Source organism: Nycticebus coucang, chromosome 22 (assembly GCF_027406575.1).
Source record: "Nycticebus coucang isolate mNycCou1 chromosome 22, mNycCou1.pri, whole genome shotgun sequence".
NCBI classification, from domain to species: domain Eukaryota; kingdom Metazoa; phylum Chordata; class Mammalia; order Primates; family Lorisidae; genus Nycticebus; species Nycticebus coucang.
In genome coordinates, this window is record NC_069801.1 from 17,257,129 (window position 1) to 17,269,308 (window position 12,180).

General features: G+C 47.1%; 1 protein-coding gene across 1 annotated transcript; it reads right to left on the reverse strand.

The window, feature by feature from the left end:
* Positions 1-8,511: 8,511 nt before the first annotated feature.
* On the reverse strand, positions 8,512-11,765 carry TEX46 (testis expressed 46). Its single transcript, XM_053575518.1, has 2 exons — positions 11,583-11,765; positions 8,512-8,857 (listed from the first exon to the last, which is right to left on the reverse strand). Exons 1-2 carry the CDS (start codon positions 11,763-11,765, stop codon positions 8,552-8,554), a joined length of 489 nt encoding a protein of 162 aa, XP_053431493.1. The 3' UTR covers positions 8,512-8,551.
* Positions 11,766-12,180: the final 415 nt, after the last annotated feature.

Below are 12,180 nucleotides of genomic sequence, written 5' to 3' on the forward strand. Positions count from 1 at the left end.
CACAACAATCCCAGGAGGTAGTTTCTATCCTGTCCCCATTTTACAGATGAGAAAACTGACTCGAAAACGTCCCCAAGAAGTGGCAGGACTGGTATTAGGACTCAGAAGTCTTGCAGTTCCCTAGACACCAACGTACCTCTCTTCTCATTTTCCAGCCCATGAGGTCCTCTAAGGCAAGGACTGTGTCTCATTCCGGTTCACGCTGAATATCTGAATCAGTTAATCCACTCCAGGGATCTGCAACCTTCACCCCCAGGACAGTAGCTCCACTAGGGACCTCCTCCCGATGCCCTTGCCCCTGCTCCAACTCAGCTAACGCCGGCCTTGCCCCTCCTAAATTTAGCTAAACCAGAACCCACAGCATGTCATGTGACAGAGTGGCCACAAGGTGGCAGTGGACGCCCACATGCAAAATCTCTGGTCCAGCTTGAGACTCTTAAAAATGATTTACTTGAGTGTTTTCTTCCAGGTCCTTGTCCAGGAGCTTTCTGTCCAGGAGACAAGATTGAAAGCATATATTGTGAAAATAAGCGAAGTCTGCCAGGCTAGGGCAGACGTGACACAGCTGGTCTGGTCAGTGTAAGTCCTCCCTGACTTTTGCCCCACCCTCCCATTCTTACTGTCTTGTAAATTTAGCTCCCACCCTAAAGATGCCTGTCTTGAGTAGTTTAGGTGGACTTTTTTAGGAGATTAACTTGTGAATTGGAATGTTATTTTGGATCATGAGTTATACTGATTATTGTTTTCCAGAGGTCATGTATTTGGTCAATTATTGTTTAAGGGTTAATATGGTCTCCACTTTGAACTCAAATGTATAAAACTGTAATTTGGGAAATGGAAGAACAGAATAGTCTTGAAGAGGCTACTCTGCTGTTCTCCAGAATTCTGGCTTTCCGACAAAGTTTGGTGGACCTATCCCCATCTCTGCATATTGGCTGACAGTGACAGGCCGCAGAAACCCTCTTTGTCCAGTAACGAGATAATCTGCCACAAGAGCCTGGTGATGGAGGAATTATTTATCTCTCTCTTTTTTTTTAAATGATAATTCTTTTTTTTTTTTTGAGACAGAGTCTCACTATGCCACCCTTGGTAAGTGCCGTGGCATTACAGCTCACAGCAACCTCTAACTCTCTTGGGCTTAAGCGATTCTCTTGCCTCAGCCTCCTGAGTAGCTGGGACTACAGGTGCCCGCCACAATGCCCGGCTATTTTTTTGTTGCAGTTGTCATTGTTGTTTATCTGGCCCAGGCCAGGTTCAAACCCACCAGCCTCGGTGTATGTGGCCAGAGTCTTACACACTGAGCTACGGGCGCTGCCCTATTCATCTCTTTTATATATGACAGAGTATATTTGTCTTTTGTTTAAATAACCTTCCATGGCTGCCTGCTGCTCTGTAGGAAAAAATTCAAAACCCTTGGGCGGCGCCTGTGGCTCAGTGAGTAGGGCTCCAGCCCCATATACTGAGGGTGGTGGGTTCAAACCTGGCCCCAGCCAAACTACAACAAAAAATATTGTGGCAGGCGCCTGTAGTCCCAGCTACTCGGGAGGCTGAGGCAAGAGAATCGCCTAAGCCCAAGAGCTGGAGGTTGCTGTGAGCTGTGTGACGCCACGGCACTCTACTGAGGGTGGCAAAGTGAGACTCTGTTTCTAAAAAAAAAAAAATTCAAAATCCTTATCAGCATTGTACCCAGTGAACAGACCCTTAAGTCAGATTGCAGGAGTTCAAATTCCAGCTTCACTACTAATCATTTACAGAAGTTGGGTTAGATTTCAAATGCTTCTCTTGGATAGCAGTGTGCTCATCTGTAAAATGGTGTAATGAAGTAGAACTTCCTAGGACACAGACACAATTAATCTAAGCTCTTTGCCACTTTATGACGAGCTTAGCCTTCCCCCTAGTTTTCTATACCTTGTTACTTTTTTTTTTTTTTTTATTGTTGGGGATTCATTGAGGGTACAATAAGCCAGGTTACACTGATTGCAATTGTTAGGTAAAGTCCCTCTTGCAATCATGTCTTGCCCCCATAAAGTGTGACACACCCCAAGGCCCCACCCACCTCCCTCCTTCCCTCTTTCTGTTCCCCCCCATAACCATAATTGTCATTAATTGTCCTCATATCAAAATTGAGTACATAGGATTCATGCTTCTCCATTCTTGTGATGCTTTACTAAGAATAAATGTCTTCCACGTCCATCCAGGTTAATACAAAGGATGTAAAGTCTCCATTTTTTTTTTTTTTTTTTTTTGCCGGGGCTGGGTTTGAACCCACCACCTCCGGGATATGGGGCCAGTGCCCTACTCCTCTGAGCCACAGGCGCTGCCCAGTCTCCATTTTTTTTAATAGCTGAATAGTATTCCATGGTATACATATACCACAGCTTGTTAATCCATTCCTGGGTTGGTGGGCATTTAGGCTGTTTCCACATTTTGGCGATTGTAAATTGAGCTGCAATATACCTTGTTACTTTTTAAACTTTTTTTTGTTTTTTATTTTTGAGACAGAGTCTCACTCCGTTCCCCAGGCTAGAGTGCCATCGCACTCTAGGTCACAGCAACCTCAAACTCTGGGTTCAAGTGATCCTCCTGCCACAGCCTCCTGAGTAGCTGAGACTACAGGTACACACTGTAAGGATGGTTGGTCTGTACAATGAAATAACAGAAAAATTATTATTCATAGTTTTTCAACAAGGCATAAAATCTCTTTGCCTGCTTTCTTTCTCTTGCCAGCCCCCACCCCAATCCTTGTGGATTTCTGTCCATTGAGGAACCTAACAAACCAAAAGGAAATCTACATTTCCTTTACAGGCACCTGTGGCACCAGCCACATACACCTGAGCTGGCAGGTTCGAATCCAGCCCAGGCCCCCCAAACGACAATGATGGCTGCTACTAAAAAATAGCTGGGCATTGAGGCCAGCGCCTGTAGTCCCAGCTACTTGGGAGGCAGAGGCAGGAGAATCGCTTGAGCCCAGGAGTTGGAGGTTGCTATGAGCTGTGATGCCACAGCACTCTACCAAAGGCGACAGCTTGAGGCTCTGTCTCAAAAAATAAAATAAAATATAAATAAATAAATAAATTCTCTTTACATTTCCCCAGCTCCTATATCTTTTTGAATTTCTTCTTTTAAACCTCAAGTGATTCTTGAGTATCCCTGATAGATGAACAATCAGGCCTGAAGATCAGAAACACCAGGAAAATGTCTGTCTTCAATCTTGCCTGAAGAAAAATGGACACAGCATTCACCTTCACAATGCCTTGTGAATTAAGCTGCAAATGCCTTCCTCCTCCCTTAAATTCAGTTACCCACTGGACCTCAGGGCTGGCATTCTTCCTTTCTCTCTTTGGGATGTCCCGACCATTCTCTGTTCCTTCTCTCTCCCCCATCTGCCTTCTCTCCTCCCTGTTCTCTGCTTTCTTCTCTCTCTCATCTCTCCTTCCCATTCTCTTCCCTAATATAAAATATAAAATAAACTTATACTTTTATATTCTAATCTTGGCCTGGAGAAATTCTTTTCTCATCCCATGAGCAGCACCTTTTTCAGACCTATCACACACCACAACAACTGGCTAATTGTTCTATTTTCTGTCGAGACCAGGTCTCACTCTTGCTCAGGCTGGTCTTGAACTCATGAGCTTAAACGATCCTCTCACCTCGGCCTTCTAGGGGGTAGGAGTAGAGGCATGAGTCTGCCCTAGACTTGACTTATTTATTCTGCTGCCTCTGCTACAAGATGAGCTCTACCAGGTCAGGGAGTGTTGTCTGTGTTGTTCACTCATGTATCTGAAGCACCTAGCATGGTGCTCAGCACAGAGTGGGTGCTCAGTAAATATGTGCTGACAACAAATATCTGCAGGATATCAAATGGCAGATGTTCTGTAAAGTCCTGGGTAAGTGAGTAAGTGGTTGCGTGAATGAATGAATCAAAGCCTGACTGGGGAAAATGCTAGGGATCTTCACGTATCCTTTAGGAGGAACATTTTCCTTTTTGATTTATTTATTTATTTATTTATTTTTTGTAGAGACAGAGTCTCACTTTACCGCCTTCAGTAGAGTGCCATGATGTCACAGGACTCACAGCAACCTCTAGCTCTTGGGCTTCCACGATTCTCCTGCCTCAGCCTCCAGAGCAGCTGGGATCACAGGCGCCCGCCACAACACCCCGCTATTTTTTGGTTATAGCTCAGCCGGGGCTGGGTTTGAACCCGCCACCCTCGGTACATGGGGCCGGCGCCCTACTCACTGAGCCACAGGCGCCACCCTTTATTTATTTATTTTGAGACAGAGTCTCAAGCTGTCCAGCCCTGGGTAGACAAAGCGAAACTCTGTCTCAAAAACAAAAAACAAAAAAGAAATTTAAAAGGGACAAGGTATGGGGCGGCGCCTGTGGCTCAGTGAGTAGGGCGCCGGCCCCATATGCCGAGGGTGACGGATTCAAACCCGGCCCTGGCCAAACTGCAACCAAAAAATAGCCGGGTGTTGTGGCGGGCACCTGTAGTCCCAGCTGCTCGGGAGGCTGAGGCAGGAGAATAGCCTAAGCCCAGGAGTTGGAGGTTGCTGTGAGCTGTGTGACGCCACGGCACTCTACCGAGGGCCATAAAGTGAGACTCTGTCTCTACTGAAAAAAAAAAAAAGGGACAAGGTATGGAAAACTACAGAGAAGGCTGTCCTTGTCATAAAGTGGCAAAGAGCTTGGATGAATTGTGTCTGTGTCCTAGGAAGTTCTGGGAGGCAGAAGTTAAGAGTGATGAACTAGGATATTTGACAGAAAAAAAATCTTTAAGCAGCAAAGGTTTTAGGATGGAGCATGGCTTCTCTTAGCTGCTTACAGTAAAGCACAAGGAGAAATAAATGATTTAAAGACGGAATTTATAGGCCAGGGGTGGTCGCTCATTCCTGTAATCCTAGCACTCTGGGAGGCGGGGGTGGGTGAATCACCCAAGCTCAGGAGTTCAAGACCACCCTGAGCAAGAGCAAGATCCATCTCTAAAAATAGCTGGGCATTGTGGCAGGCACCTGTAGTCCTAGCTACTTGGAGGCTAAGGCAAGAGGATCACTTGTACACAAGAGTTTGAGGTTGCTGTGAGCTGTGACGCCATGGCACTCTCCTGAGGGTGACAAAGTGAGACTCTGCTTCAAAAAATAAATAAGTAAATAAAATAAAGATGGAATTTATAATTAAAAGGGGAGAAGAATGTAAAGATTTGGAAAATGCTCAGCCCTGGCCATGTAAAGAATAAAAAAGTGCATTGAAGAGAAGAAAAACAGGGTGTGGTCATGCTACCAATTAATAAGGAGATCAGTAGAAGGAAGCCAGGTGCTATTTCTCAATGCAATGTAAGAACGACCCCAAAGGCATTCTGATGATCCTGGGGACTGCCATGCCCATCCCAGACCCTGGGGGAGAGAAGTCCAGAGCACCTATAAGACCTCAAGGCTCCCTGCCCAGAGCCACCTCCCTGCATTTTGGTGTTCTACTGCTCAGCTACCCTGGGTGTGGTTAAAGCAGGCTCGGGTGCAACTCAGGCATTGCTCCAGAGGGCACAGGCTGTGAGCCTTGGTGACATCCATGTGCTGAGATATCTGTAGGGAGGAAGAGCACACAAGCTGGGCAGGCCAGGCTTCCTCCACATAGATTTCAGGGGATCCTCAGAGAGCCTAGGGAGCTGGGCAGAGACCTGCCACAGGGCCCCTCCTTGGGCAGCATTCAGCAGAACTACGGTGTTGGGATTGCTACAGAGAGCCCTCACGAGGGCAGTGGGAGCAAGGTAGCCCCTGAGACCCCAGAACTGTAGAGCCACTAGAGTGCAACCCTAAGCACCTGACTCCAGTGGGCAGGAGCTACACCCAGCAAAGTCACGGGGGTAGTGATCACCTAGAGCCCTGGGGATCCAACTTCTGCCCCCAGTGTGTCTGGAAGGCAAAACATGGAGTCAAAGAAGATTATTTTCAACTCTAAGATTTAGGGTTGGCCCACGGCAGTGCCTCACACCTATGATCCTAGCACTTTGGAAGGTTGAGGTGGGAGGATTACTTGAGCCCAGGAGTTCAAGACCAGCCTGGGCAACATAGGGATATCCCGTCTCTACAAAAACTTTAAAAATTAGCCAGGCGTGCTGTGCAAGACGTCTGGTTTGCTTAGAGTACATGAGACCTGTGTTGAGACAGACAAGTTTTAAGAGGTCGTCATCATGGCATTAAGTCACACTGAATCAGACAGCAAGGTAGTGATTTCTGTTCCAATTCTCCTTGTAGAGAAAAGTCTCAGGTGCTAGCCAGTCTTTCCAAGTCTATCATTTGTTGTTAATATCACTTTTTTTTTTTTTTTTTTTAGAGACAGTTTCACTTTATTGCCCTCAGTAGAGTGCAGTGGCGACATACGGCTCACAGCAACCTCCAGCTCTTGGGCTTACGTGATTCTCTTGCCTCAGCCTCCCAAGCAGCTGGGACTACAGGCGCCCGCCACAACACCCGGCTATTTTTTTGTTGCAGTTCGGCCGGGGCTGGGTTTGAACCCGCCACCCTCGGCATATGGGGCCTGCGCCCTACTCACTGAGTCACAGGCGCCACCCGTTAATATCACTTTTTTTTTTTTTTTTGTAGAAACAGAGTCTCACTTTATGTCCCTCGGTAGAGTGCTGTGGCCTCACACAGCTCACAGCAACCTCCAACTCCTGAGCTTAAGCGATTCTCTTGCCTCAGCCTCCCGAGCAGCTGGGACTACAGGCGCCCGCCACAACGCCCGGCTATTTTTTTTGTTGCAGTTTGGCCGGGGCTGGGTTTGAACCCGCCACCCTCGGTATATGGGGCCGGCGCCCCACCAACTGAGCCACAGGCGCCGCCCAATATCACTTTTTAAAACAAAACTCACAGGCCCAGATCCCTCAGTCGGCAACCTAGCTTTGGTTGGAATTAACAATATGGTTTTGTTTTCAAACTCTTTATTTTTACAGTTGTGTTTCATTTAAATCAAGGGTACTATATTTTTTATTGACAAAGAAATTGTTATTTTTTCCTTTACAGATCAATTTTCTTTTTTTTTTTTTGTAGAGACAGAGTTTCACTTTATTGCCCCCGGTAGAGTGCCGTGGCGTCACACAGCTCACAGCAACCTCTAACTCCTGGGCTTAGGCAATTCTCCTGCCTCAGCCTCCCGAGTAGCTGGGACTACAGGCGCCCGCCACAACGCCCGGCTATTTTTTTGTTGCAGTTTGGCCGGGGCTGGGCTTGAACCCACCACCCTCGGTATGTGGGGCCGGCGCCCTACTCACTGAGCCACAGGTGCCGCCCCAGATCAATTTTCTTGAGAATAAGGAGTTGATTTAAAGGGATAATATTGAGTTAAACATTGAGGTGGTTCTTAGTAATGGCAAAAATTACAGTGGTGACATATAAATGACTCATTTTGTTTGTTTTTGAGACAGAGTTTCACTCTGTGACCCTGGATAGAGTACTGTGGCATCATAACTCACAGCAACCTCAAACTCTTAGGCTCAAGAGATCTTGTCTCACCTCCCCAGTAGCTGGGACTACAGGTGCCCACCAAAATGCGCAGCCATTTTTTCTATTTTTGTAGAGATGGTGTCTCCCTCTTGTTCAGGTTGGTCTGAACTCCTGAGCTCAAGGGATCCTCCTGCTTTGGCTTCCCAGAGTGCTGGGATACAGACATGAGCCACCATGCCAGGCCAACTCATGTTTAAGATACTCTAGCATAGAGTTAAAAGTGTTCAAGGAGGGGCGGCGCTTGTGGCTCAAGGAGTAGGGCACTGGCCCCACAAGCCGAGGGTGGCAGGTTTAAGCCTATCCTCGGCCAAAACTGCAAAGAAAAAAAAAAAAGTGTTCAAGGAAAGTGACAGACAGGGAAAAGGGATGGAAAGGAATCAGATCATGAAAAGCTTTTTTTGTGTGTGTGGTTTTTGGCCGGGGCTGGGTTTGAACCTGCCACCTCTGGCATATGGGACTGGTGCCCTACTCCTTGAGCCACAGGCGCCACCCAAAGGACAGCCTTTTTTCTTTAGATCATGAAAAGCTTTAACACCACAGGAAGAAATATGGATTTCTTTTTCTTTTTCTTTTTTTTTTGCAGTTTTTGGCCAGGGCCGGATTTGAACCCACCACCTCTGGTATATGGGGCTGGCGCCCTACTCCTTGAGCCACAGGTGCCACCCCAGAAATATGGATTTTACTTAGTCCACTATTGCGGCAAGATGTTGGCTCAAGAACAGGCAAAAAACGTGGTCAGAGCCCAGCTTGGCAGAACTGGGTCTGGCCTCTGAGCATAGGGTAAGAAGGGAGACCCAGGGTGAACAGAATAGTGCCTGGGCCAGGGTAGAAGTGGCCCCAACTGAAAGAGAAGGCTCTAGAAAGGTGTGGGCTCTGAGAGAGCTCTACAAGGCTGTCACTGTGTGCTTGCTACCTGGCTGATCTACTATGTCCTCCTCCTGGAGCCCAGGCACCACTAAAACCTGCAACGTGATTTACAAAGAACATTCAGCAGCCTCTGACTGGGTTTTACTGAGTCAAGGTAACAGCAGCAGAGGCCACGTCAGCCTCATCAGGTGGGGTAATTGGAAGTACAATCAGAGAGGGTGGAGCAAGTCAACTCATGCCTCCTCATTCTGTGTCTCCTTGTGGGAAAGTTTCGATGTCTGCTTGACCGCCGATGGCGATTCATTTTATTCCATATGATGAACATCTGATTTTCTAAGACCTTCAGCTTCATTTCGCTGACCAGAAGCCGTTCATAGACCTTGTCCTGGAGGGCAAAGCAAGCGCTCATCCTTTCTACTTCTTTCTTTCCACGATACTTGATGGCATTGTTGGCACAGTTGTCAGAAGCCTTTAGTTTCTCTGCCTCCTCCTAAGTGCCCCACCACCAGGAAAGGGGGAAAGTTGGTTAATAGTGATAATCCTGTGCCTGGTTGAGCACCTGCTCCATGCCAGGTGGCTTATAAACATTATCTTAGTAGATTCTCACAACTGCCTGTGAGGGGAGTGCTTTGTCACATTTTGTGGATGGGACTTGGGGCCCAGTGGCAGGTCACTTTCTCAGCATCATAGAGCCCCAAAGTCCCAAATCCTAAGGTTGTCTTTGGTTCATAGGAATTAATGAGGTAGCCTGTTCATTTGCCAGTCACAGAGGACATAAAGCCCTTACTTAGCCCCAATATATCCATATTTGGGGCCTTTGTTTTTCCAACATCCCTGTCTGAGCATTTTGTTAGGCCTAGTAAATCTTCAACTTCAAAGTCTCAGGGACTCATGACATTCTATTATCTCTGTAATCCTCATCTGACCCCTCCCCTGGTTAATGATAACACTTTATTTTTTCTTTTCTTTCTTTCTTTCTTTTTTTTTTGAAACAGAGTCTCACTTGGTATATGTGGCCATCTCGGTAGAGTGCTGTGGAGTCATAGCTCACAGCAACGTCAAATTCTTGGGCTCGAGCGATCCTCTTGCCTCAGCCTGCCAAGTAGCTGGGACTACAGGTGCCTGCCACAATGACCAACTAGGTTTAGAGACAGGTCTCGCTTTTGCACAGGCTGGTCTTGAACCCGTGAGCTCAGGCAATCCACCCACCTTGGCCTCCCAGAGTGCCTGGATTACAGACGTGAGCCACTGCACCCAGCTATTTTTTCTTCCTGGATTCAGCTACAATAATTGGTCTTTAGAAACATTAAAAAAAATAAATATTGGGTGGCGCCTGTGGCTCAGTGAGTAGGGCGCCGGACCCATATACCGAGGGTGGTAGGTTCAAACCCAGCCCCGGCCAAACTGCGACAAAAAAATAGCAACAAAAAAATAGCCGGGCGTTGTGGCGGGCGCCTGTAGTCCCAGCTGCTCGGGAGGCTGAGGCAAGAGAATCACGTAAGCCCAAGAGCTGGAGGTTGCTGTGAGCTGTGTGACACCACGGCACTCTACCCGAGGGCGGTACAGTGAGACTCTGTCTCTACCAAAAATAAATAAATAAATAAATAAAAAATAAATATTTCAGGCAAGCAAAAAAGGTAAATGTTACAGGGTGTCCATAAAGTTCATGTGCAATTTAAAATAGTTTTAAGGCTCAGCGCCTATAGCTCAGCGGCGAGGGCTCTGGCCACATACACCAGGGCTGGTGGGTTCAAACCCGGCCCAGGCCTGCCAAAACACAATAACAACAACAACATAGCCAGGTTGTGGTGGGCACCTATAGTCCCAGCTACTTGGGAGGCTGAGGCAAGAGAATTGCTTGACCCCAAGAGTTTGAGGTTGCTGTGAGCTGTGATGCCATAGCACTTTACCAGGGGTGGCATAATGAGACCCTGTCTCAAAAAAAAAAAAAAAAAAGACAGAAAATATCATAAATATAATTGAACTTCTCTCCTTTAGTGTTTCCCCCTCCCTTCCTGAACATCATCTCCTACATTGTACTCCTGAAACTGGTATTTATTTTTCCTACACATTTCCTTTTGTTGTTTAGCAGGCCTGGGCTAGGTTTGAACCTGCCACCCCCCATCCCTTGCACAGGGCTGGTGCTCTAACCATTGAGCTACAAGAAAACAGCCCCCACACATTTCTTTTTTCTTTCTTTTTTTTTGAGAGAGAGTCTTAAGCTTTTGCCCTGGATAGAGGGCCGTGGCGTTACAGCTCACAGCAACCTCAAACTCTAGGGCTTAAGCGATTCTCTTACCTTAGCCTCCCAAGTAGCTGGGACTCCAGGTGCCCGACATAATGCCCAGCTATTTTTTTGTTGCAGTTGCATTGTTGTTTTTAGCTGGCGGGCCCAGGTTCAAACCTGCCACCCTCAGTATATGTGGCCAGTGCCCTGCCAACTGAGCTATGGGCGTCACCCCCAGGAGACATTCTGGTGATGTCTGGAGACACTTTTGGTTATTACAACAGGGTGGGGCAACCTGCATCTCATGGCAAGAGGCCAGAGATGCTGCCAAACTTCCAATAATGCACAAGACAGTCCCTCACAATGCAGAATTATCTGGCCCCAAATAGCAATACTGTCGAGCTTGAGACATTCTGCCTTAAAATACTTTTAGGACATATATTGTCCATAAACTAAATAGGGTATTTTTGTTTTCAGTTTTTTTTTTGGCCAGGGCCAGGTTTGAACCCACCACCTCCGGTATATGGGGCCGGCGCCCTACTCCTTTGAACCACAGGCGCCACCCCTAAATAGGGTATTGTTTGGGGTGTTTTTTAAAACATTATATGAAAGACCCCATAATCTAGGTACATTTCTGCTGTCTTCATATCGTATCTCAGAGAGGCATCTATGTGGATACATGTAACTCTGGTTCATCCATTTTAATTTTTACCACATTAAAGTAGTTGTTTACTATCACCAAAGTAAGTTGACATCAAACTGGTAGGAGAATCTGGGATGGTTCCTATTTTACAGCTGAGGCCACTAAGGCCTTATGGAGGAAAGTGATTTGTCCACCATCAGCCAAGAGGAAGCTGCCGAGCAGGGACCAGGGTGTTGGATTGCTCAGTCTTGCCCCATTATTCTGACCCCACACTGTCCCCTAAACTCCAGTCTAGCTATTCAGATCCTAGCTCCCTCAGCTGAGGCCAAGCCATCTCTTGCTCACCTCTGAGAGGGTGGACTTGTGTTCACGCTTGACCAGCCAGTTGCTAAGCAACAGGAGAAGGAGCAGAAATCCAAACAAAACTGGCTTATAGCTTATCAGCCAAGCCACCACTGCTCCCATGGTGCCTGAGGAGGTGAGTAGCCCATGAAGACTCCTAGAAAGAAATATTAGTTCCCCCAGCATTATGACATGGAGGCACACAGGCCCCAGGACCCTCTTTCAGTCCCCTCCATGACAAGAGTCAGGGCTACCCCCACTCCCCTGAGTCATAACCAGCTCCCTTCCCCCACCCAGCTGTCGCATAACAATAATATTAACTCCCACTATGTCTTAAGCACCCACAATGTGCCAGACTCTTTGACAGGCAGTTTGCAAGCACCATCTCATGGTGATGTAGGCCTGATGATGTAGGCCCCCTCATTCATTCAACAGTTCTTCCGGGCCTAGCCACTGGAAATAAAATAGCTGATAATATAGGGCCCCTAGACTCTCCATGGGTGGACTGCTGAGAAAAGTTATCCCAAACTGGAAATAAGGTAAAAGATTACTGTGTGTGGTTTCACAGCCATTCTAGAATATTGCCTAATAGGCCCACCTC